The 27,609-nt window shown below is 41.9% G+C and overlaps 1 protein-coding gene across 5 annotated transcripts in view; it reads right to left on the bottom strand.

The window, feature by feature from the left end:
* Positions 1 to 2,640: 2,640 nt before the first annotated feature.
* GLRX3 (glutaredoxin 3) overlaps positions 2,641 to 27,609 on the bottom strand; it is a 51,069-nt gene continuing 26,100 nt past the window's right edge. Inside the window, exons 4-12 of one of the 5 annotated variants that reach the window (XM_055354101.2) lie at positions 26,693 to 26,894; positions 21,011 to 21,183; positions 20,710 to 20,771; positions 18,193 to 18,250; positions 16,059 to 16,111; positions 12,801 to 12,840; positions 12,618 to 12,710; positions 7,382 to 7,590; positions 2,641 to 3,838 (exon numbers count right to left, since the gene is read on the bottom strand). In XM_055354101.2, the coding sequence (XP_055210076.1) occupies positions 3,808 to 3,838; positions 7,382 to 7,590; positions 12,618 to 12,710; positions 12,801 to 12,840; positions 16,059 to 16,111; positions 18,193 to 18,250; positions 20,710 to 20,771; positions 21,011 to 21,183; positions 26,693 to 26,894 (921 nt within the window). In that variant the 3' untranslated portion in view covers positions 2,641 to 3,807. Of the gene's footprint in view, positions 3,839 to 4,063; positions 4,423 to 7,325; positions 8,366 to 12,617; positions 12,711 to 12,800; positions 12,841 to 16,058; positions 16,112 to 18,192; positions 18,251 to 20,709; positions 20,772 to 21,010; positions 21,184 to 26,692; positions 26,895 to 27,609 lie in introns of those variants that run through there. The other 4 variants (XM_055354100.2, XM_055354099.2, XM_055354103.2 and 1 more) reach the window with 4 other exon arrangements.

Genomic DNA, 27,609 nt, shown 5'->3' with positions numbered 1-27,609 from the left:
CGGATGACGGAGGAAGCCATCATATCCTCTCTGCCTTGTCTCTTGCCTGTACTAGCCAACTACTCACACTGAAGATGACACAGAAGGCAGGCAATGAGAGGGCAACCCACAGCTCCTTCTCTCTCATGGTAACCTTAGCCTTAAGGCAGCATTCGCTGAGGGAATGTGCATGGATCAAGAGCATTTCCTTTTGTGCAGTGCCTCCAGCATCCTGGCAGAAGCTGAGATAGACATAGATGGGCCAGCTCAAGTATCCCACACACAAGTTAAATGCTCTTATATTTGCATTTGAAATTGCCACTACACAGTGTAAAGAAAAGAAGAAACATTCATGTTAATAACTTAATGTTCTAATTTTTCTTTACTTAGAATATTAAGTAGCAAATAATACACACCCGGGGGAAAACCTTTATATCTTAGCACCTCCAACAGCACTTTTTGCCTGCTTTCTGAACAAGCCCTAAAATTTATAAACCTGGACCTGCACGCAGGCCCCGTCCAGCAATATAGGAGGCTCCTTCCCTGGCAGTGGCCCGGGAACCAGCAGAGTGCCACAGCCCCGATGGGAACCCAGGGCTCCAGGGCTTAGCTGCAGGAGGAGGGCAAAAACCTGCCGTCACCCCACAGCATGCCCAGCGGGGTGTTATTTTCAACAGGAACATGCTTTCTTACACTTAAGTGTGTGAAACTACACACGCTTCCTGCACCTCAGTGCACGGGGTTCCGGGATGAAGACAAAATGCTGGCATGGAGGCTGGCCCAGAAAATCCAGCCCGCTAACCGTGGGCCACCACCTCCCATCTCAGCCTCTCCACTCAGGATTGTCCCTGCCAGATCCTATGCTGCTTCTCATCAGCAACTTCGGACAGCCAAGCGTGCTGCACATGGGACACGCTCCTACCCACCAGGAGCCTTTGATTCTGGGATAAGACTCCTGGCATGAGGAAGACCCGCAGATCCTCCCTACCCGCACCCACCAAGGGCAAATGCCCTGGAACCTTCCTCCAGACCTAAAGGCAAAATAGAGGGATATGCTGGGGCTCAGAAAATGATACCCCAAGGCCTGTGGTTTTGGCACATTGAGCAACTGCAGGACACCGGAAGGGCCTCAGAAGCAAGGGCTCTCTGACCCTCTGGCCCCTTCCCTTGCCCGCACCCCACCTCCCCTCAAAGTAGGCCACGGAAAGTAGAATGCCTCTTCCCCAGTGCAGGTCATAGAAACCAGAACCCCTCTCCTGCAAGGCCAGCCATAAAACCTAGAAACATGGCCAGGCTCTGTGGCTCACGCCTGTAATCCCAGCACTTGGGAGGCTGAGGGAGGCGGATCACTTGAGGTCAGGAGTTTGAGACCCACCTGGCCAACATGCCGAAACCCCGTCTCTACTAAAAATACAAAAACTAGCCGGGCATGGTGGCACATGCCTGTAATCCCAGCTACTGGGGAGGCTGAGGCTGAACCCAGGAGGCAGAGGTTGCACTGAGCCGAGATCGCGCCACTGCACTCCAGCCTGGGGGACAAGAGCAAAACTCTGTCTCAAGAGAAAAAAAAAAAAAAAAACTAGAAATATGTCTCTAACTTTCCCTGGCCTTTGTGTAGGAGTGTAACTGAGCAGCTTAACTTCAAAATGCATTTTTAGACTTTTTTTTCCTTTTTCTTTAGTCCTGAGATGCAACCTTAAAGCAAACTGCAGAAACCTTTTCCCTTAATCTTAAAATAGACTCCATACCCTTCCCCTTTCTCACTGTATACTCTCTTCACATGTGTCTGTGAGCTAGTCTCTAATTACGTGCTTACTTCGAAGTTCCAGGGACTAATCTTGAGACAGACCAAGCGTGGAAACCCAGCTGCAAAATCCCAGAGCTTACCTCAAGGTGACCAGTCAAATCTGGCCACTTGTTGAGATGACACCAGCCCGCACTCCAGGTGGACTGAGGCCCAGGACAGCCACCGGAACAAGACACACACTGTACTCAGCACAATCCCTGCATGCCTCCCATCTCAAGTTCCCTACTCTCCACTTTTTAAACCCTTGCCTTCTCTCCAGAAATTCAAAGTAGTTACTTTGGGTGGGAATCCAGCCATATCCCCATGACTAGTTCTGGTTAATAGTCACTTTCTTTCTACCAGACCTTGCTCTTGTCAACTGGACTCTGTAACTGGCGAGCACCCGGATCTGAGTTCCACTACAGGAGCCGGCCACAAAGACATCCTCAACACTACTTTATCTGAAAATGGATCCCAGACCTTCATTCCAGAAAGGCCCTGCCCTGTACCTGGAAGGAAAAACGCTACACACGGGGCAAGGCTTCCCCATCCAGTCTACGATTAGATCCTTCCCTTCTGTCCAATCACATTTCTGCACAGCCACCCACTCTTCGTTGAATCTGAGTGTGAACATGCAGTTTCTGTTGGGTTTTTATTTCTGAAGGCTCCTGTGTCACCTAAGTCTTTACATACATTTTATACTTTTCCTTGGTAATCTATTCTAGGTGTTGGCTGTGCCCCTTGTGATGGGTGAGGAAAGGCATCCTCCTTTCTGCCCCTACAGACAGGTGACAGGGCTCTCTGAGGGCATCCAAGCTCCTTCTGGCTTTTCTCCATTATATCGGGGCTCTTCCTTTTAAGCACAAAACATAGTACAAGAGCATAAAAATCTATTTTAATTCATTTAGAAATTACCACGCATGCCTTCTTCCTAAATAGACAGCTCCCATATCCAGGTTACAAGCTTGGGCTCAACGACAGGGCTAGGGGTTAGGGAACTCGCTCCTGGGGACAGCAGGCTGGGAGATGAGGGGCAGAGAAACCCTTACCTTACCACATGGCAGGCATCCCCCGGGCAACCCTGAACAAGGGCAGGCTCTCTCTCTAGGAGTTCATATGGAAATCTGTAACTTCCTCAAATAAAACTTGGTTTTTTGAGAAAAGATGAACACCGTACCACTGACAACCATTTAGATGAACGACCATGGGGAGAACAAGAAGGTCTTTTTCAGTCAGAATTTGCGGGTCCGGGCAATTAGGTTTTTTTGTTCTGTTTTTTTTTTCTGAGACAGGCTCTTATTTTGTCACCCAAGCTGGGGTGCAATGGCACGATCACTGCAGCCTTGACCTCCTGGGCTCAAGCAATCCTCCCATCTCAGCTCCCCAAGTAGCTGGGACTACAGGTGCACACCACCATGACCAGTTAATTTTTTATTTTTTGTGGATATGAGGTTTCGCTATGTTGCTCAGGCTGGTCTCAAGCTCCTGAGCTCAAGCAACCCGCCTGCCTCCGCCTCCCAAAGTGCTGGGATTACAAGCACGAGCCATTGTGCCCAGCCTGGCACTTAATTTGTAAAAGCCACACCATTTCTAACAGGAACGTAAAAATACCAGGTCATTTCAGAAGCCCCAGACTTGGGCAACTCCACTCACTAACTTGCAGCGTGCTACCTCAAAGCCAGTGTGGCACGAGGCTTCAAGCACAGCACTGGGGCTGCGCTGATAGATCCTGGTTCAAAACCCAGCTCCTAGCCCTAGAACCTTACAGTGACCTAAGTGCACCAAGACTCCTTCCTCAACATGTTCTGCTGCAGCCAGTGAGTCAGTGCACGTGCCCGGCCCATGAGCTAACTGAACTCATGTCTTCTGAATCTGAATGTCTCTAAATATCAGACAAAGCTGTATGAAAAAAGCCCCCAAGACTCTGAAACCAGATGGGATGCCAGTTATAAAACTTGTCTTTAAAGTTACCCATCCTGGTGAATGAGGCATCAGGAAGCTACTGCAGCTTGTGTCTGATTCAGAAAGGTGGATACCCTTCCTCATCCATCACAAGGGGCACAGCCGACACTCCTATAACAAAAGAGATTAACGAGAGAAAAGCGTAAGATTTATTTAAGTCTTACGTGACACAGGAGCCTTCAGAAATGAAGACCCAAAGACTCAAGAGAAACTGTCCATATTTACGCTGATTCAACGATCAGTGAACGGCCGTGAGGAAATGTGACTAGACAAAAAGGGAAGGGTCTACGTCCTCAAACTCAACATCTGAAATGTGTATAAAACAAGAATTCATCTGCAAATAATCAACTTACTTTTATTTAGAAAGGTTTGAATTTTGAAAAGTAGCAACTGTCAAATTTAAGAAAACTGATCTTAGGTCAGGCATGGTGGCTAGGGCCTATAATCCCAACACTTTGGGAGGCTGAGGTGGGAGGATCACTTGAGCCCAGGAGATTGAGACCAGCCTGGGCAACATAGTGAGACTTCATCTCTACAAAAAAAAATCAAAACAAAGCCGGGCATGGTGGCACATGCCTGTCATCTCAGCTACTGAGGAGGCTGAGCGGGGAGGATCTTGAGCCTGGGAGGTCAAGGATGCCGTGAGCCATGACTGCACCACTGCACTCCAGCCTGGGTGACAGAGGAGACCCTGTCTCAAAAAACAAAGGAAAAGAAAGCTGATTTTACTTTAAAAACTAAACCAGAAATCATGTTTCATATTGCAATCTTAAGCTTGTAACTTCTGACTGTCAAGATAGGTCTTATTTGTATAATTCTTTCCAATAAGGCAGATAATGATTACCAAGCGCTTAAAATGTATTACAGTTGTTTCAGAGATTAAACATTTTTAAGTTATTAAAATGAGGCTTTCTAATTATAAAAACATGCTATTTTTTAGTCTACTCCTCAGCAGACTTAAGACATTTTTGTAAAGAATGGAAATGGCAAATAACTTTTTTCCTTCCTTCTTAATGATCAATCCAGTGGGACCAAGGTGGACTTCCTGACGGTTCTGCAAGGCTCAGTGTTCAACAAAAAAAGGCAAAAACATGTAAGTCACACGTGGGCAAGGCAACTGAACCCACCAGGTCCTGTTATTTTATTAAGGAGCATTACATTATGATAGCAAGTTTCAACACATTCATCAACAAGGCGGTCTTCAAATCAATCAGTCAACCCCCGGAGTTAGAAAGTAGAGTCATGAGGAAGAGCTGCTTGGCTGTAGGAAGCAGGGTTAATGCCCTCTAATCCCCAGGAAAGGGGCAGACTGAAGCCAGAGCCAGAATCCTGGCAATTCACCAGTTTCTCATCACAGGTAAAAAGGCAACTGCATCCCACATAGCTCTGAGGGGGAGGCCTCCCGGGAGGGGCAAGCCTAAGGTTTGGGTGTCCCAGACCCTGGATGGAAGCCCCAGCTCCCAACCTGTAGCTGTGCCCTTGAGATAGCTGCTTTCTCCCCTCACCTGCAAAGGAGAATTCCACAAACTACCTAGCCTGTTTCACTGGTTTTTTTCTTTCCATTTTTGATCAAGAGTTTTTATTTTAAAAAAAAGTTCATTCCTGCAGGCTTATTTCCCCTAAACAGATAACAATTCCCTAAGAAGCCTTCCTACAAGGAAGGCACAAACACGCAAGTCAAGAGGAGTGAACAGCCCTGCCTGTATGAGGGCCTTTCTGGTTCCTATTCAACCAGCCTCTTCTAGAAAGGAAATTCTGACATTTGAGGTTTGGTTTCTAAGAGTTAACAGGCAAATAGATGGCAGCCCCCATCATCGAGAGCCTCCCCACAGCACCAGCTCTATCCTAAGCACCATGCAGCTTTAACCTGGCAGGATGCCACACAAAGCCCCACTACATACTCAACAGAGCAGGCCAAGAAAGGGAGGGCAGGCAGAGCTGGCCACAGGCTCTGGCCAGGGTCCACGCTCCCAAAAACGCAGCAGTGCTTCTCGGAACAGAAATGTGTCCAGACATGAAAACCCTCCATACAAAGCCTGCCTGGAGGGTCCCTCCCACCACAAGCACCCAACGAGGCCTCACGTGTGGGACAACATCCAAATGACACATTGTCACCTTTCCTTGTGAACTGAACAGATTTCTCAAATTCAGAAAACAACTTTGTCTCTAGAATTTGAGGATCAGAGAGGATTTCAATTCTGATAAAACATTTCTACAAGAGCAGGCTCAATTATAAACCCATACGCAAACTCTCTTTTTGTTAGAAAATTCAATAGGGGAAGTTCAGCTGGGCTCAAGAATCTTACTTTACTTCCTAAAATACACTAATAAAATCAGATTAGGAATGGCCATCAATCCGTTTGCATGAACAAGATGTCTTGACCTTCCCCATGTCTGGCCAGAAACAACTAGAAAATAGAAATACGCTGCACTGTCACCCCAACTTACCTGGAGTCAGTGGAGCCAATGACCATCAGAATTTAAGAGGATAAAATAATATAGGACACAGGGGCAACTCCCCAAAAACTCTCAACACTAATCCTGACTCAAACCAGGATGGCTCAACAAAGGATAACGTCACTGATATCTTATGTCCTGCAGGAGTCAAACAAAGGGAAAGGAGGTCTTCCTAAAATGCGCTAACCACATGACATTATCAGAGCAACGGCCTCTGGCCAGAACAGTATTTCCCAAATTGGAGGCAGCCATTTATGTTAAAAGTTGTGCATTTTATTTATTTGTATGTGCATTAGAAAAAAACGGGCTTACTGAATCTGTGATGCCAAAGATATTCTTGCTTAGGATAAAGTGAAAGTAAAAGTTGACTTAGAAAATATACTAGGACAGTTGGCACTTAGAGAAAAAGCAGTATGCAAATGATTTAAGTTTGAGATAAGTATACCAAAAAAGTATGGAGCCCTCCTCCATGACACACATCCCTGCAGCCAATGGCTTCATAAAATTTCAGTTAAAATTCTATTTCTATCTACATTTAAGAAGTTTTACTTATACAATGATTTTCATTTTAAATAGAAACAAGGAAGTTCTCATGGACCAATGCTATAAACAGCCTTATCTAATTACACAGAATGCCAAGAAAATCCACCATCATGGGTGTCCTAACACCTAGCAGGAAGCAAGGCCATGTCGAGCTTTACGACTTGTACAGACCACCCTCTGTAACACACAAATCAGCACTCTACTCTTTACACAATCAAAACAGAGAAAAACAGCCTGAGCTGAAGAGACAGCAGCAGTGTGGAGGTGGTGGGCTAATCTTACCTAGGAATAGATGCATTTCATCCTGTTTATTCTTGTCTGAATTACTGACTTCTGTTTCCCTTTCCTTATCGCCACCAGACAGTACCAGCGTCTTAACTGCCCAAACAAACAGGGTGGGGTAATATATGAAGAGAATGTGCCACAAGTACAAAAAAAACTAAGAACCATGAGGTGAATTTAGCCATCCCATTTGAAGCCTGCACTGTGGAAGCCTAGTGAAGCAACTATTTTTCAAATATGTTAGATTCAGGATCAAAAATATTGTTAAAATTTTCATGGACTTCAAACTGTTCTCAATAGGAGGACCAAAGGAACCTGAACGACCAAATCAATGTTTATTATAAGTAAGTGGACCAAGTGTGGTGGTCCTACCTGTAAATTCCAGCACTTTGGGAGGCTGAGGCAGGAGACCTCATCTCTACAAGAAATAAAAAATTAGGTGGGCATGGTGCTGCACGCCTGTGGTCCCAGCTACTCAGAAGGCTGAGGCAGGAGGATCGCTTGGCCCCGAGAAGTCGAGGCTGCAATGAGCCATAATCGTGCCACTGCACTCCAGCCTGGGTGACAGAGCCAGACCCCGTCTGAAAAAAAAAAAAAAAAAAGTAGTGATGCTTACAACAAATGACAATACTTTTCCATTCTTTGTCATGACTACCCATTCTTCTAGACCTTATGAAAAAAGTGCTTGTTGTACCATATTCAATGAGAAATCATTTTCCTCTTAAATGTTTCTTGATAATTCACTACTGGTGCCTTGTGAAATGAGTCTCTAAACCTGCAGACATCCTACACTGCCTCTGCAATGTAACCAATGCCGAGCTCAGCAATGACATCAGAAACTAATTTCCGTTGTTTTTCCTAAGCTGTAAAGAGATCTTTCACCAGCGAGGGGAGCCATTGTGTTGGCAAAGGAGTTGTCCTAAATACTGTTGTGTACTGCATTCCGCCACCGTTCTCCATTTTCTGAAGACTGCCTTTCTTAACTGCTAGAAGATACTCATGTACTAAGAAAAAGAGATTTAAGGTGGGTTAATTATAGTAGCTGTATGTTTAATACTGCTGTAAAGATACACTTTTTTCATACAATTATTGTTAATAATTTGAAGATGTTTATTGCATTCTATTTTTGGTGGGAAAAAAATGTAACATACATTTATTTAGCACGACATTGTGAAATACACGAAACATGTAACTGAGAAAGCAGGAATTTTCTATTCCTAGTCCATTTCTGAGGACTAAATCATGAACTGCTCCCAATGTAATTAAATATTTCTTACAATAGTTGGGCACCAAGTTTAAGATTTATTAATTTTCTCCTCTCAGTATAGGCAGCAATTCACCATTTTCTTTCAGTTCCTAAAAATAAAAAACAACAATAATAATATGTATATGCATATATAAAAAGATGGAAACATCTAAACAATCACAGCTTGTATGTATATCTGAGAACCAAAAGAAACACCTATTGGATTAAAACTCCAGTCTCTTAACATTCTCAAACTAAATGAGCCATAAACCCTGAATACACTATCAGGTTAAAAAATTTAACAAGGTATTCTTGGCCAGGTGTGGTGGCTCACAAATGTAATCCCAGCACTCTGGGAGGCCGAGGTGGGCAGATCACTTGAGGCCAGGAGTTCAAGACCAGCCTGACCAACATGGTGAAATCTGTCTCTTAAAAAATAAATAAATAAGGCTGGGTGCAGTGGCTCATGCCTGTAATCCCAGCACTTTGGGAGGCCGAGGAGGGCAGATCACCTGAGGGCAGGAGTTGCAGAACAGCCTGGCCAACATGGTGAAACCCTGTCTCTACTAAAAATACAAAAATCAGTTGGGCATGGTGGCAGGCACCTGTAATCCCAGCTACTCAGGAGGCTGAGACAGGGAGAATCTCTTGAACCCGGGAGGTGGAGCTTGTAGTGAGCCAAGATCGTGCCATTGCACTCCAGCCTGGGCTAGAGCGAGACTCCATCTCATTCATTCATTCATAAATAAATAAATGAAGTTAAGGTATCCTAAAACCAACAGATTGTTTAGTATTAGGAAACGCAGCAACTGGAGCCAATGAAGCCCCTATTTAAACTGTAGCAATAAATAAGGAAAATAAATCAAGTGACTTTCAAGGTTGAAGAATGAAGTAATGTGGCTGGGCGCAGTGGCTCATACCTATAATCCCAGCACTTTAAGAGGCCAAGGGGGCAGATCACTTCAAGTCAGGAGTTCGAGGCCAGCCTGGCCAACATGACAAAACCCATCTCTATTAAAAAAAAAATTAGCCAGGTGGGCATGGTGGCATGTGCCTGTAATTCTAGCTACTTAAGAGGCTGAGGCATGAAAATTGCTTGAACCCAGAAGGTGGAGGGTGCAGTGACCCAAGAGCCAAGATTGCACCACTGCACTCCAGCCTGGGTGACAGAGTGAGACTCTGTCTCGAAAAAAAAGGAAAAAAAAAAGCAGTGTGACGTTAAAAGTCTACTCAAATATGATGCTTGTTCCCCTCCCGTTCTTCCACTCACAGAGAGGAATCAGGCTTTGCTATTGAAACCCAACCTGGCAATACATCTCTGCCTCAGGAAAAGCTAGAGTACCAGTAAGAGGGAAAAGCAGAAACCATTAAAAAGACCTAACAATTCAGAAACAGACATGGCATCAAAAGAGCTACCACTAGGTTGACTGGAACTGCAGTACAGGCGCCATGCTCCTTGTGCCTGTTTTTCAGATTTAAAATCTGGATTATAGACACCAAGTTTGAAAGGACAGACATGATAAATAAGATTTTCTGGTTTAAAGAAACATTTAGTATGATATAACATTTCAGGTTATCACTGAACAGCATAAACATCAATCAATAAAACCATTAAAATCCGTATGACCTCCTCTGGATGAAATTCAAATAGGAATGATGCTGTCACACAAAACCCAGACGGCTTTAAGTCATGTCTAGGGATCTTCTTCTACCTACTCAACGAGCAGACACCCTGCCCCTCCAAGGGACCCAGCAGGACTTTTCTGAGCACACACTCAAGAAGGCACGGAGAGGACCACGCAGCTGAGTGGGCAAGGGCAGGTGGCCCTCAGGTGGAATCTGGACTCAATGGCTTACTAGTTATGGGATGGTGGACAATTCACCTGACCTCTCCATGTCTCTGTTTCCTCATCTACTGACTAAGAAGAATTCTGCTCTCTGAGGCTGCTTGGGAGATTACGTGAAGCAGCCTCTTAAAGCACCAAAGCAGTGTGCCTGGAACATTGGGAGCGCGCCAAATAAGGCAGTCCTCGCCACCCTCACTGCTGTTAATGCGAGCCGGCAGGTGGAAAGTCTAAACCTAACCAAATCTTCTATCTCTCTCAACAAACTGTCTTAAGTCCAAACATTCTGGAACAGCAGTAGTGAACCGTTTACTCTTCAGAGGCAATGACAACTCACAATTTTCTCAGGACACTAGATTGGCTGAGTAACTAAATCATTATTCAGTCCCTCATTCAACAAAACAAACGCTCATTGCTCCAAAGAGGCCAGCCAGATTAGACCATTTCAAACATCTTTTAATTGAACTGAACATGAAGAACTGCATTCTGCAAGAAACAGATCAAAATCGGATCGTAAGAGCTATTCCATATATCTTCTCAAGGAAAAACGTTAACAATATCACACATTTCAAACGTATATGTTCTTAGCAGGTGAACATAAAAAATCATATAACACTCTGTTATATAACTAAAAAGAAGTTACCCACGCAGCTTAGCTTTAGAATTAAATGAGATTTATTGATTGTATCTTCCCAAGAGTTACCAATGGCTAAGGTACAGGCTATAAAACATTCAGACAAGAACAGGCTCAAGAGTATTTTGGGTTTGAGTACTGTTTGTGTCTTACAAAAATAAGACTATATATATATATAGAGAGAGAGAGAGAGAGAGAGAGAGAGACAGAGAGAGAGAGGGAGGGAAGGAGGGAGGTAGGGAAGAAACAAATGCAGATCTGTTTTTGCTGCTTCAGGGCTATTCAAGAGCTATAGTCTTAAAAATTTTTTTCCTCCAGGAGTGAGACCATTCCCCAGGAAAAATGTCTCACTGGCTTGTTTAAGAAGTATGATATCAAACCTGGAACTCCACAGGAAACAAAACCTACACAGAGGCCACCAAAGGACAAAAAGAGCCTCTGCATCAATGGAACTCAAGCTTTGTTTTTATAAAACATATTGGTCCAAAGTGCTGATGTCATTTCAGTGGTAGGCTAGTGCTTCACTTTACAAAAGCACGTGTTAAAAACTTTTATTTTGGCCAGGCGCGGTGGCTCATGCCTGTAATCCCAGCACTTTGGGAGGCCAAGGCGGGCGGATCACCTGAGGTCAGCAGTTCAAGACCAGCCTGGCCAACATGGTGAAACCCCATCTCTACTAAAAATACAAAAATTAGTGGGGCTTGGTGGCGGGTGCCTGTAATCCCAGCTACTCAGGAGGCTGAGGCAGGAGAATCACATGAACCTGGGAGGCAGAGGCTGCAGTGAGCCGAGATTGCACCATTGCACTCTAGTGGGGAACAAGAGCGAAACTCTCTCAAAAAAAAATTAAAAAAAAAAAAACTTTTATTTTACAACATAACTAGAAGTAGTACTACTTGCTATTTGTTTTCCACATAAAAAGTCGAAGATCTGACCTCAGAAAATTCTCTGATTGATTGAGGCAAGAGGAAGGCCTGAGGGCAGTCAGCAACCCACTTTTCGGGGCAGTTTTGTTCATGTCCCTGAGCAGACCCTGGCATTCCTGCCCAGCATTCCTGTCTAGCTCCTCTCTATACCCAACCAGCTACCACCCTCCTCGATGCCACCATGCCCACAGTGGGCCTGGGGTGCAGTGGGGCCTGTGTGTAGATATTAAACCTACAGCTTCTGTTTATTGTTTTGGGCTAATCAAAGAGCTACAGAGCACACAGGTGCTAGTTGGTGGGTCTGCCCTGAATTCTAGACATTAAATACATGCAAAGTAACGTCCATTTAAAACTCAATCAAGAAGTAAAGTCACTTATCCATCCAACAACCATTTACTGAACTCCTAAAATACACAAAGCATCAGGAAGGACTCAAGATACATAAGAAATGGTGTCTTATCTAAAACACAATCTAACAGATAACAGATTTCCAAGCATCTCAAAACCAAAAAAGGACCTACATTTTTTCTTTCAGGGGACCGGGGCAGTGATCTTCAGCCTCTGTGGCAAGGATGGGCAGCACCGGGCCACAGGCCTCACACTGCTGTCACTCCATGCACCCAAGGGCAGATGAGTAAGGCAAGAAAAAATAATTTGTTGTCTGGGAGCTGAAGCAGGATCTAACAAGGACCCTGAGTGACAGGGAAGATCACCCCACAGAAAGGAGATGCAATGGTTAGCTCAGGTGTGAAAGTAAGAACAGGCTGCCACGTGGGGACAGTGAGAATGGCAGGGTAGTCACGCACACAGAAACGGTGATACTGGTCTAGAAATGTCTGAGAGTCAGGCTGGAAACAGGAGTCAAAAACAACTCTCAAGTTTCCATTCAATATGAAATCATTTTTAAACATACCAAAATCTTTCCCATTCTTTAGAACAGCAGAAGAACTGGCCTTACCTTCACAATATCCAATCCTCCCACCAGCTCCCCTTTCACATACAGCTGAGGGTATGTTGGCCAATTTGAGTAAGCTTTTAATCCTTGCCGAACCTAAAGAAACAACAGGAATCCTGAAACCATCCTATCAGGCCCTTAAGATTAAAGCTAAGACACGGGTGAAACATCAAACACAGAACTTACTTCTTCATCCTCCAATATATCGAATGTTTCATATTCAACACTGCAAAAAAGAGAAGACATTTTAACTGGAAACACAGTTAAATCAAATTGTAAAACCTCTATGCATTTGATGTTTTTAAAATAATCAAGAAAACTGTTTCACTGCTAACAAAATGTACTACAGACCAATGGAAATGATTTTACTTCTTAATCTGTCTGGTACTACACAGAATTAGTCATTCCAACATATGACTTTATCTGGATTTTTCTCCGGACAATATTGGGTTAGACCAGGGGTGGGCAAACTTCTTCTTAAAGAGTGAGACACTAAACACTTCAGGCTTTACAGGCCAGACAGTCTCTGCTGCAACTGCTCAGTTCTGCTGGGCAGCATAAAAGCAGCCACAGACAATGCATAAATGAAGGGATGTGGCTATGTGCCAATATAACTTTATTTACAAAAATGGGCAGCCAGCTGCAACTTGCCAACCCCTGGATCAGACCCACACCCCCATCTGCACGAGCCTTCATTAACTGAACACTCTCACCCACTTCTAATGTCTAACCCACCCCAGGCTGCTGCTTCTTAACCTCCTGGAAGCTGCCCGTGCAGCAGGATGTAGTAGTGCTTGTGGACGGAGGCTGGAGGGCTCAGCAGCCGGATAACAACCACGCTGCCAGCTCCCTCCACCTTAGCAAGAAACATGCTTTCCACACTTAAACTTATTTCAGAGAGGGTGCTGTTTTTAATGTACAAAAGGCCAATGAAAGCTTTGTGGCTTTATACCATACAATGAACATTACTTGTACAAAAAATGAAAAATCACTGCATGAATATCCAACTGTATCTACTCAGAGCGATTTCACCGTTAGGTGCTCAGGTATTAGCAAGCATGTATGCCTAAATCCTTGCAGGGTGCCTGAGGGTACAGGTGCAATTCCCAAAGGTGGCCAAAGAAAATGCTACATGTAAAAAAAACTAGACTTTCCATAAAACTCAAACCATCATAGGGAAATCTTGTTTATTTAGTAAACAAGTTCCCAAGGAAACTGTCTATGGTGCAGGGAACAGTCAAAAAAACTAAATGACGGGATAAATCAGAAGCAATTACCAAAAAAGGAATGTTTGAAAGAACAAAAAAAGACCCCAATGTAAACCTAATGCTTTTTAAAAACCCCAATGTAAGTCTTTGTTCAAGTTGAACTAACTAAAGGTGGCAGATCTCTTAATACTGTGATAAAAACAATGAGTTATACAACTATTCATAAAGGATCCAGGAAGCACTGGGCCCAAGTGTATGTATGTGGAGTCCTAACAGCCAATATACTTCCTAAAAGTTATTCATAAAGGGTACCTTTCAAACCTCAATACACACTTGGTTCTCAGCCACTCATGCATGTGTATTTTGGCTACTAAAGGAAAAGATAAGAAATGAGAAAAAGTAAAAAGGAGTTTTCTCCACATACATTTGACTCCCAGCAAGAGCATGGTCTGCTCATTTAAAAGAAGCTGAGGTCCTGGATGGCCTCAGTCATCCTAGGGCCAATCATGCTTAGCAAGTCCAGAGCTGGGAGGTTATTCTCTCCCAAAGCATCCTCCTGCTCTCTGCGACAACAGGGTGCTTTCAATACAATGGAGATTAGACAGATATGGGACAGAAAGCCAAGTTACCAAGATGTTCCACCAAAGACACGAGCTGGGTCAGGCCCAGTGTGTCGGCTCAGAAGACACCTGAGGAACCTGGTACTGCTAGAGAGGGATGGACTGTGTGTGTCTCACTGTGGACCCGCAGCAGAGGGTCGACAAAGAAAGGGGAAAATCAAAAATGACCAAAAACAAGCCAGCCCCCACTGTATGGCCCAGGGCACGGGTGAAGAAAGGAACAGGCTTGAAGTTACAATTACAATAAACTGACTATACTTGCCTCTATAAAATGTCATAATAATCTAAAGAAGACAACCACATCTTTTTTTTGAGACAGAGTCTCACTGTCACCCAGGGTGGAGTGCAGTGGGGTGGTTTCAGCTCACTGAAACCTCCACCTCCTGGGCTCAAGTGATTCTCCAGGCCTCAGCCTCCTGAGTGGCTGGGATTATAGGCGTGCGCCACCACACCCGGCTAATTTTTGTATTTTTAGTAGAGGCGGGGTTTCACCATGTTCGCCAAGCTGGTCTCGAACTCCTGACCTCAAGTGATCCACCCACCTCAGCCTCCCAAAGTGCTGGGATTACAGGTGTGAGCCACTGTGCCTGGCCCTATATTCTTTTTATGACCCTGAAATTGTATTCAACCTGTGCTATTCAACTATTTTCAATAGATCTTTGAAGTATATCAAAGATTACTTGAAAGTAATTTATTTGAAGCTACAGTTAGAATACATGATTTTTAAAAGATACAATCATGAAATGAGAAATAAACAAAAATATCTGACAAACCCTATAGAACATGTGCTGTATATCTCCAAATAAGTGCTTTTGTTTTTAACCACAAAAATCAATGGCAATGTTCTTACCTGACAGCTTCGCCACTGAGCACATCAAAACTAGGAGCACTGCAATTTAACTTGTGCTACCTCTCAGATCCAGGTAATGGACCTTAATATGTGCCCCTCAGCTTTCTGTATTGTTTAGCAACTAGGATATTTGAGAAAAATTAAAAACTACCTATAATATATTCCCCTGAAATATCTTTATGCATGGTGAGGACTCAGTTATACACTTTCCTCTGGGAAAGTAGACAAATAGTTATTCCAAAGGTGGCCTAAAGACCTCCTTTATGTTACTAATAGGTTGATACTGGCCAGAAAATACTATTTTGATCTAAGTTAAGGCATTCACAAAACAATACAGCAAAAAATAAAGAAAGATACAGATATGCATGGATATAGACATTACAACTGAAAAGTATCAGTGGCAGAACTGAAAAGTTGAAATATTTTTTTCTTTTTTTTGAGACAGGGTCTTGCTCTGTCACCCAGGCTGAGTGCAGTGGTGCAATCACGGCTCACTACAGCCTCACCCTCCAAGACTCCAGTGATCCTCCCACCTCAGTCTCTCAAGTAGCTGGGACCACAGATGTATGTGACCATGCCTGGCTAATTTTTTTATTTTTTGTGGAGATGGGGTCTCACTATGTTGTCCAGGCTGGTCTCAAACACCTGGGCTCAAGCAATATTCCTGTCTCAGCCTCCCAAAGTACTAGGATTATAGACGTGAGCCACTACGCCTGGCCAGGTTGGAATTTTTTTAATACACCATTTGAAAACAACATTTACATACCCAGTACTATTTAGTATTTCCAGAATTTGTTTGCTGAATCCACATTTTGCTTCCTAAATGAAAAAAAATTTGCAAAGATTACAATTTTTGTATGACCCAAGCAGCATGGTTGTACCTAATACTCTTGTCAACCAGCACAACACTTGTCCAGCATAGCTGCCACTACTTTCGCTCAGCTCCCAGAGCTTCTGCTCATCCCGTCTTCAAGTACGAACCCATCTACACATCAACCCAGGCACACGTGACCCACAGACTTCCTTTTCCTTTGGTTTGTAACCACTTGAGATGACCTGTGTTCCAACAGTTTATATTCTCTGTGGTCAAAAAGTTCCTCTAAGTGAAACCGAGATTTTCTACAGAGATTTGAGTTCATTCTTTAATTCACTCATGCAAAATGATCTTAACTCACTTAGCCTTTTTGCAATGATTATGACAATTATTTTCCCATTTCCAACTGGATTCTGACTCCCGTTTTTCTTTTTCTTTTATTTATTTATTTACTGAGACAGAGTCTCACTCTGTCCCCAGGCTGGAGTGTGATCTCGGCTCACTGCAATGTCCACCTCCCAGGTTCAAGCGATTCCCCTGCCTCAGCCTCCCCAGTAGCTGGGACTATAGGCACACGCCACCACGCCCAGCAAACTTTTTGTATTTTTAGTAAAGATGGGGTTTCACCATGTTAGCCAGGATGGTCTCGATCTCTTGACCTCGGGATCCACCTGCCTTGGCCTCCCAAAGTGCTGGGATTACAGGCATGAGCTACCGCACCCAGCCTCATTTATTTTTACATTACAGAATACTAACACTTTTTTGAGTTTATGAAAATCTTAAGCTTTTTTCATGCCACAGGACTCCAAATTCCAGCAATCTTGTGGAAAAGATATGGTACCATGTCAACATTTTAATAGCCCCAATAACACTGTTTCCAAAATGTATTAATACTTTCTAGGTTTCCAGAAAAAAATAGTTTTGAGAATAAATATCCACTTAAACCATCACCGAGAATAAGAAAAAATGTCACTTTACCATTACTAGGAATTATTAACTTCCTCTATTGTTTCAATACACTGAACCAAAATCAAAGAATTTAGGCCCTAACCTAATGTTTCCAACATGCTGAAATTTATATTAACATTTTCTTTGTTACTGTTACTTTCATTATTACCTAATTATATTAACCAGTTATGTTAACTAATTAGCTTCATTATACTAGTTATGTTAACTTATACACTAGTTATGGCAACCAGAGTCTGCCCTGTGAAGTATTGTGTCCCTTTCCCAATGAGCAAAGTGGTTCTCCGTGTCACTTGCCTGGTGCATCTTGCTAACAAGTGAGGCAGTTTCTTTATTCCAACAGCCTCACCTTTCGAAGCTTTGGTTTCTTTATCTCTAAAATAGGCCAAAGTCTGTCCAACCCTGCCTACTTCAACAACTGATTGAGAATTAAGTAGAGGTTCAATTGCTATGAAAATTACAAAATATGATATAAATGTGTACCGCTGGTTTCTGGAAATTACCACCCTGACCTCAATCTGAAAGAAAATTAGTTCTGCTCAAACTGTTGGTGGAAGCAATCTATCAAACTTGATATTCAAAATGACGCATAATCAATATGTACTTGCATCAAAAAGCTATAAGAACCATCCCATTACAAATGAGAATGCTGACCATTTCACTCATTCATCAAACACACAGAGCACACCTGCTACAGCCAGGGTTTGCTCCTCCACTGTCACAAAAGGACGATCTAGGGGTGCAAACCCAAGCACGACCAGGTTCCCTGCATTCAGGAAGTCCACTGACTCAGCTGCACACTTCAGCAGTCCACAAACTCAAACAAAGGATAATGACATAACAACTCATACAACCAGTAAAGTGCTAACAGTGTTGACCACATTAGCTGACGACGTTTGGCAGTAGAAAGAAATGCACCCCACTGAGATGTTGATGATAGAGTCAAGCAAAATGTAGATTACTTTGTTTGATCTCCGTAAGCACCAATTAAGGCCTGGATAACTTCCTGATATCGCTACAGCTTCATTAGCTAAAGCTAGGAAAAAGATTTAACTGTCCCCTTGTTGCAGATGTTAACATCAAAAGAAATTACAAATAAAACCATTTTTGAGTTCTTTACCTGTTTGTTTCCTTTCATAAAGAGCATCACAGAAGCTTTATTTGTCAGCACTTTGAGCCTAAAGAGAGAAAATTGATATAAAACGGCTCAGCTCAATTATGCAACACCACTTTTCCTCCGCTTCGTGAGTAACATGCATATTTGAGGGATGGCAGGATGACAGTTCACAGCTTTGAGTGGTATTAAACAAGCAAATGCGTTGACATTTTCCTTGATTTCATTCTCTCCCTAAGCCACTGTAAAACACAATATGGCTTTTAAGGCAACGAATGTTCCTTCAAGTTGCAATTTAAGCCCATCAACTCACAGTAATAAAAAAATAATAATAATAACCAATTCAGTAAGGAATTGTTCAATAAGGGGCCTATATATTAAGCCCATCCAAAACTTCCAGAACTAGATCTTGTGTGCACCATCTTCCATCATGATGCTGCATACCACTGTACACGTGTAAAGCTCACAAGGTCGGACTGCAGGGTGACAGCGTTAAACCTCAGAACATCAACTAATGCCAGATACTAAAATCAAATTCTCTCATCTTAACATGTTTTATATTTTATATAGTCTTTCAAACATCATAATCTAACATGCTGTCAGGAATTTTAATTATCTGTATACAGCCACAAGTTTAGTCACAAATCTCAAGAAAAGTCAGTGCTGGGACAACGGGTCACTAAAGAACCTAAGCCCCATGGGGTCACGCCACCATGTTCTCCCAATTCACAGCTCAAAAATCTCCTTAGAGGCTGGGCACGGTGGCTCACGCCTGTAATCCCAGCACTTTGGGAGGCTGAGGCAGGTGGATCACGAGGTCAGGAGATCAAGACCATCCTGGCAAAACACGGTGAAACCCCGTCTCCACTAAAAAGTACAAAAGAATTAGCCAGACGTGGTGGCGGACGCCTGTGGTCACAGCTACCCGGGAGGCTGAGGCAGGAGAATGGCGTGAACCCGGGAGGCGGAGCTTGCAGTGAGCCAAGATAGCACCACTGCACTCCAGCCTGGGCTACAGAGCCAGAGTCCGTCTCAAAAAAAAAAAATAATAAATATCCTTATAAACTCATCCCAAATGAAATGCTTCAATCACGCACAAAGCTGTATCACTTACATTGCCAACCGAGTGGGATTAGCTCAAGTTCAGAAAAATATGAACAGATATAGGAATACAATGCTGACCCTGACAACCCAACTAACTAACCCAGCCACCTGGATACAGGGAACCACAGCTCACAAAGTACTGCCAAAATACACGTCACAAGTCCATGAACTCCACTTCCTGCACTCTGCTCATTCGGAGCCCTTTAAATTATTACTCCAAATATGCTGAATTTTACTTCCTACATAATTCTAGCCAGTTACCTTTTGGTGTCTGCAAGCAGAGATTTAGAAGCTGCACATTAGGAAAACGGAGGTCTGATGGAGACAAGGCCATTAACAGCAGCAAGTGCACTCAGCAGAGAAGGAAAATCAACTGAACAGCAAATACAAGCATACAAAAAACACAGCTGTCTTTGGAGACCACACAGCCTCCATCGGCCAAGGGCATCACCAGGCTACAGGCAAGAACCACACATGAAGACGCCCAGAGTCAACAAAGGGATGAGGAGTATCATTTTCTCATGAAGAACACAGGAAATGGTACCAACCACAGGACAGAATGCGGCACTCAAAGATCAGCCTGACATACGTGGATTGGACACTGTTTATAGAAATTATTAATTAACGACAGACAAATGAGGTATTTATTATTATTAAACACTTTTAGAAATTCTCAAGATGTTACATGGCAAAAAAAAATTACCAAAGGAAGGTTTATCTTACAATCTCCAGCCCCAACTATGTATGGCTGATTGCTGATATAATAAATTCCTTTTTAAAGTTCTATATTAATTTTACTGCAATAAAAATCCCATTAAGTTGCCTTACACACCAAAGTCCAACACTTCTGTAAGAGAACTTCTCTAAAAGCCAAGTGAGATCCTTGATAAAACAAATACATGTTTCACACCTCCAAAATCTGTTCATGTAAATTCTCGTGGTCTAGAAAGGCCATGAGAAGTGCTCAAAGCTTGTTGCGAGGTGATGAGTTTTTCACACTCACCACTTATCACTCAGTGCTCTGGCGTTGGGGCAGCACCCGCAGCAGTCACCAAGGCTGCACCCAGGAAAACACGAGTGTGCTGAGGTTACGCCAAGGAGCAGTGACAAAACAACTGGACCCTGGCTCTGAAATGCAGAGAGGTAAGCAAAACTTGGTTGTTCCACAGAAACAATGACATTTCTATAAAAGCAAAGAAGATCCTCCACATGATCACTAAGTTGGTGCTAAAATTTCTCCAATACAAATTGGATTTGCCAAAGTTTGCATGGCTAATGTGACTAAACAATTACGACCTCTGGCACACAAATACCAAATCCTTGATTTCTACACAGAAAGAGCAATGCAAAACCTGAGGACTTTAAAATATTTTTAATATATTAAATGATAGGCTATTTGAAACCTTCTAAAACACTTACCTTTCCTCTAATTTGGGAGCTTTGGGACAAATTGTATCTAGTTCTTCAGATGCTTCTAGCTCCTAAAATAAGCACACATATCAGTTTTATGAAAAAAATTATTATAACATAAATCTCCTTGATCATACCGTAACACAGATTATTGATCAATCAACTAATCAGAAATACTGTGTATTCATTGCAGGTTCTTATTAGTAAATATAGATTCATAAGAAATTTGTATCTTAGATTTATCACAACATTTTAAAAAGTATGCTCTAAATGGAATTTCTTTACAAAGCACAGACTTCTCAATTCTAACCTTAATTATATCAAGTCCTCCTATGAGCTCTCCAGAAACATAGAGCTGAGGATAGGTAGGCCAATTGGAATAGGCTTTGAGTCCCTGTCGAACCTCTTCATCTGAGAAGATATCAAAACTGCTAAACTGGATATTATGTTTGTGAAGAATTTCCACCATCTGCTTGCTGAAACCTGTACACAAAAAAAGAAAATGAAGCACTTAATTTCTCTCTCCCAAAACACATACACATGATAATACATTAGTTCAGCGTACATATCATCTAAAAGACATAGACGCCTGCCTTATTTTGCTGGTGATTTAATTAGCATGGTTGAATAATATACAAAGAGAAAATAAATTCCTGGATCCCCTTATTTGACCCTGAACCATATCACACACTCAGATATGACTTAACTTTTTGACACAACTGTGACTACTAAAAAAAAAAAAAAAGTGGTGTGTGTATTTATTAAAGTTATTCTTCAATATCATGGACATTTTTTGTCACAGGAAAAATAGCACTAGCCAAAAAGCAGAGACCTGGGGGTGATGGTGCACACCTGTAATCCCAGAGACTGGGGAAACTGAGGCAATAGGCTCACTTGAGCCCAGAAGTCTGAGGCTGGAGCGACCTATGAGATTGTCACTGCACTCCAGCCTCCAGTCTGAGTGATAAAGCAAGACCTTGTCTTTAAACAAAACCAGAAATCTGAATCTGACACCTGCTCCCTCCACCCACCAAGGTGACACATGATGAGGCCATGGGTGGCCTCCGCTCAGCACTTTCCTACTAATCAGGAGACTGACCTGATGCTCTGACAGTCCCTCCCAGCCTTTCTGTTGTGAATCTATGAGAATCAATTCTGGGCAGATGAAAAAATTCTACAATTGTTATTTTTAACTACTACTTGACTATAGTTAAAACCCAATGCTGTTTCATTTCTACTGCCATTTTACTACTTCCTGAGTTCCCACTTCAGTAGTTCTCAATCTTCACTATCTCTAAGTAGGATAAATTAAAAATCAAGAAGGCATGTGTTCTCCTGTAGTCTAAAATACACACAGTACATTGAATTTTAAAGCTATCTTCTCTGTTGTTATACATGAACCATCAATAGATTGACAGTATTCTTTCTCATCTCATGTCATAACTTGACACTTTCTTTTTTAAAACTATTTACATTCCCTAAAGTATGTAATGTAATTTTTTTACTACACTATGGCGACAATTTTATGTTCCATGATTTTATTATACTTTTGTGACACATTTTTATTCTGTACTTTTTTGACATCATCTTATTATGACATTAGAACTGAAGAATAAGAGTGTGAATATCGGTCTTTTATAAACCTATTAGCCTAGTCTGAAAAAAAAAGTATTTTTCTTTCCATAAGCTAATTCTTCTCCATTGTTCCCAATACTTTGTAGGGCCCCACTCTTTCACGCCTCATTCTTCTTCTCAAACACAGTTGTAATTCACTGGAAAAGAACCTATTCTTCAGATGCAAAATTTCTATAAGACTTAGCAGTGTCAGCAACTGTTTTTAAATAAAATCAAACCATAAAATTCAATATAAGATTAATTGCAAGAATGGGCTTTACTGATGTCACCCAAAATCATATTTACTATTAAAACATGGATCTACAAGTGAGCTCTAAACATTTTCCAAATCTGCAGTTTATTGAGATGAAGCACTAGTATTTATTTGTATAGCATATAAGTTGCTTTTCCTACATCTGAAGTGTTAAGTTCATGTACAGCCTGAAGTAAAACACTGATTCTGAAATTTTTTTATTCATCTGGGAGTTCATTAGTAAACAGCTAACGGCTGATTGCTGATGGTTATTCTGTTGCCAATATATTAACTCATTTTTACTGTAACTGGCTGAGAAAAAGCTTTATTTTAGCTTTAGGCAATTACATGCAGACTAGAAAGATTGATTGGTAGTGTTTCATTTTTAAGAGTTAAAGTGGCAGACTAGAAATGTTACGCTTAAGGGTAAGATGGCAAGAAGGCTTTATTCTAGTAACAAAATATTTACACACCTTTTTTTAAGAAAAATGCATGCATGCAATAAAAATATTTAAATGTAGAAAAGTAATGTTTAACTGCCGCAGAATCCCCATTTCCACCCCCAGTCATTTCTACTCATGACATGAATAGGTGCCTAACACCGCATCTCATCACTACCTAACAATAAACCCTAAAAAACATCTCTGAAACCTGATTCTGTGGCTGATTCAAAAGTAAGAGCCCGGCTGGATGACTCTCACTGCAGGAGGAATATCTGACTATGTCTCAAATACCTTTTGCTTTGCTAAAAGCTTTGTTAACTGAAATAGTTATAAGAATTCCCAAATAATTAACCTGCTCAAGGATTTAAGATTCTGTTTAAGATGACATATACCTCAGTGCTTCTGGAAACTCTTCCTAAAACAAGCATTTTCCCGTCTTCATGAGGAGCACAGAGTAAGGACAATCCAATTCTTTTCAACTGAGACCCTATCTACACGTCAGGCTCGTAACACACCATACAATTCTGAAGGTAGAGCCCAGGTGAAGGATAAGAAGATGGAGACGTGACCTGTGCAGGGGTTAGGCTGAGTCCAGTGGGGCTCCAGGAGAGACCCTAAAAATGGCTTTCAAGGTTTTCTAGATATAAAATTTAAATGTTATTCATTCATGTTTTTCTGATTAGCAGAAAGCAAGGTGGGGACAAACTAATCAAAAAACAAACATCAAAATACTCCGCAGTGGGAGTTCAGTGGTGTTAGCAGAGATAGCACTTTCAAAGCTAATTTGGTGCAAAATAAGGAAAGAGCAGCCACGTGCGTGTTCACAAGATGAGATGGCCAGTGCTTTTATAAAGGGAGCTTTGCCTACACCCTTCTCTAAAATGCCAGAAGAAGAGCAAAAACAATGCTCCACTAACCAGGCTCAGAAAGGAACAGCAGAGGGTCGAGGTGACTTATGTTCCCATAAGAAAACAGTTTAAAAATATTTTCCAATTAATCCTAAGTATTTTATTAAAGAACAGCAACATTCTTAAATGATCTATTTACTATATATGACAGAAAGACACGTAACAGAAAATATCAGGAAACAGAAAAACCCACTGAAAATGTAGTTATAAAAATTACATAGAAGTACTTTAAAAGAAGAAACTGTAACCGTTCAATCATATGTATCTCAAAATATTTATTGTCTTTTATTAATTAAATATCTATAATACTATGTTTTCAGATGGCTCTGAAATGTGTTTTGTTTTGTTTTGAGACAGAGTTTCACTCTGTCACCCATACTGGAGTGCAGTGGCTCGATCTCGGCTCGCTGCAACCTCTGCCTCCCAGGTTCAAGCAATTCTCCTGCCTCAGCCTCCCAAGTGGCTGGAATTACAGGACTCCACCATGCCCAGCTAATTTTTGTATTTTTAGTAGAGACGGGGTTTCGCCATGTTGGCCAGGCTGGTCTCGAACTCCTGACCTCAAGCGATCCGCCCACCTCAGCCTCCCAAAGTGCTGGGATTACAGGCATGAGCCACCACGCTCAGCCCTGAAATATTTCAAAGCTTCTTTTTTATTCTATTATTTGTACAGTCTTCCAAATCTCACTCCATTATAATAAACATAATTTAAATAAGTTTAATATAAATATAAAAATGCTAGCAGTATATTTTAAATTCAGTTTAATAAAGTAAAAGGTAAGCAGAAAAATTAAAATGTCTAAGTTTCTCTCTAATTTACTTGAATAATCATACAATATCTACACTGAAAAGGCCCTCCAAGATTGGCTCCAACAGCCAATCTTGTTCCCAACAGCACTAGAAGGAATTAAAGGCACAAGGAGGGTACCTGACTTGTCCCCAAAGTTGCTAAGGCCGCAGGGGTGGGCCTGAGGCTCGCCTGGCATGACACCCAGTGCAGCACACTTCCCAGGACATCCTTCTCCTCTGAGCACTCCTTCCCCAAGCTTCAGTGTTGCCACCTGCCTTTTCATTAGGTTTATCATTCAGAAAAGACTGAGACTGCTACTGTTCAACCCCAAAGGAGAGAATACTGTAGAGATTTCACTGTAGGTGTGCTTCACCCACATTTCACAGCCAGTTCTACTGTACCTGAGATCTGAATGAAGGTGCTGAATACAATCCATTCGACTGAAGTGGTAAGTTCCCATTTAGTGGCTACCACACAAAGTACAAGAAATAATTTTCATGTTTCATGGAAGAAGGTGAATGTGAACCATCTGCAACCCCCGTTAAAAACAAAATAACAAACGCAACAGAGACTATCTGTTGCTACCTTTAGTTTAGTACAGACTAAGTTAGCTTTGCAATACACAAATAGCAGGCATTATCTGACACATAAATACTGGCAGGGAAATTTTTTAGGCAGAACTAAGAGATACTTTTAAGACAGAATTCACGGTGGCTCACACCTATAACCCCAGCAGCACTTTGGGAGGCCAAGGCAGGAGGATCACCTGAGGTCAGGAGTTTGACACCAGTCTGACCAACATGGACAAACCCTGTCTCTACTAAAAATACAAAAAATTTAGCCGGGCATGGTGGTAGACACCTGTAATCCCAGCTACTCGGGAGGCTGAGACAGGAGAATCGCTTGACCCCTAGTAGACAGAGGTTCTGGTGCACTGAGATCGTGCCATTGCACTCCAACCTGGGCAACAAGAGCGAAATTCCATCTCGAAAAAATAAGAATTCATCATGAAACTTTATTTTTAAAACTAGACATTATCATAAGCTAATATGTAATTTAATAACCCTACAGGGAAGAATTTAGAATCAAATTCACACTAGAAGCTTGGCTATCTTTATAAAGTCACTCTGGACATGCTGTAATCATATCAAGAGCATACTCAATGTTACTGCCCCTATCTTAATAAAGTCCCTCCTGTGTAGTTGATACAAATACTCTTAGAGTCTCAACAGCATCATCAAATGGCATTAAATGCTCAATTATGCAGCATACTAATGTTGTACTAGGCACAGTAAAAAGAAAATAACATAAACCCACTACCAGAGGGGTCAAATAACTCTAAAACTTACTTAAGGACAAAATTATAAGCATCCATGTGTACAGAAAATAAGAGTGACTACAAGCCAAGAATTTGGAATCTTTCCATTACCAGCAGCTATAAACTGGAAATGACAGCAATGCAGGAAGAGAATCATTAGACAGTGATGACACAGGGGAGGCAAAAGCACACAGGGTGGACACAAAAACACTAAAAAATTCCGCAAATTTTTTAATTGCTGAATCTGAACTAGGTGAAAAACAGGAGGCTGCCAAGAAAGAAAAAATAACTGTTAACAGCAAAAGTAGCTAAACAGGCAAAAGAGACAGCAATATGGTAGTTGGAACCTAATCTTAACTCTGCTTACCAGGTGACCTTGGGCAAGTCACCTCTATCTTTGAGTCTGAGGACTTCAGTATAAAACAAAAATCTGAATTAGATGAGTTCTGAGACCCCTTTTGGTTCCAACATGCTGAGTCCATAATGCAAACTAATTCTTATATAGTGTCATTGGGAATTACAACCTTTTTGATTTTCTAAAAGTATGTGAACACAAGTATAAGATGTATGGTATAGCATCCTTGGAAACAGGATGCCCATCTCAACCATACCCCATTCTGGGAAAGCACCCATTTTGTTTATATTATCTTAAAGGCAGCTTCTTACCACAGCGTGGTTCTTGAGGAGTTCCTTTCATAAACAGCATGCAGGGGGCAGCATGAGTCAATTTCTTCAAGCGAAGGTTGAGATCTTCTTTAAGATGTTCATTAGCGCTGGGTGGGAAGGAGCCACTAGATGCATGTCGCTGAACTTTTTTGGTCAACTCTGGGGCATGTGCACCATCTAATCGGTCGATTTTCTGAGAATTCTAAAGTTTAAAAAGTTATTTAGAATACATGCAGCATTCCATAATAATGACATTGTTATAGCAGATTTTTAAAGGGGACAACAGTATTACTGGAGATGTAAAAAAAGAAACCCTCATTGCCAATTGCCTGCACTGCATCTCAATTTTAGAAATACATAATTTTTTTCTTTTCTCAGAAACACACTGAGAAAACACTGCAACATCTCAAAGTCAAATCAGGTCAATCTAACATAATACAAAAAAGACTGCCCCCACATTGGCTGGAATGAATCTATTACTAAGCATACATGAGGTATTTGGGAAACTACGATGACACCCATGGGTGCCTGGAAGCACAGGTGTGCACCTGCTTCCTAAAAGTCATTCATCAAACCAGAACCAGCCAGAGGTTCCATTATGTCCAGGCACATGCTCTAAACAACCAATTTAACCAACTCAGGGAACACTGGGGTTCCACAGCCACATATCTGAATTTTGATCAAGAAGCTCTGATTCTGGCTGCTGGCCCTACACAGTCCATGCCACTTTTCTAAGATGTTGGCAAGCAGCTGGCATGGTCTTCTTTCTCAGCATCGGTGCAAAAATGAGACTATCAGAAGAAAGGTGGAGGGCCAGAAACAGCCAAACACCTAATATTTGGGGATTAGAGAGAGGGTAAAGAAACAAAATAGGTAGCCCCATGGCACCCTACAAATGGATAATCTCTTGTACCACC

This window comes from Gorilla gorilla, chromosome 8 (genome assembly GCF_029281585.2).
Source record: "Gorilla gorilla gorilla isolate KB3781 chromosome 8, NHGRI_mGorGor1-v2.1_pri, whole genome shotgun sequence".
Lineage (NCBI taxonomy): Eukaryota > Metazoa > Chordata > Mammalia > Primates > Hominidae > Gorilla > Gorilla gorilla.
Note: the sequence above shows the minus strand (reverse complement) of the source record. Positions and strands in the feature narration are given on the sequence as shown.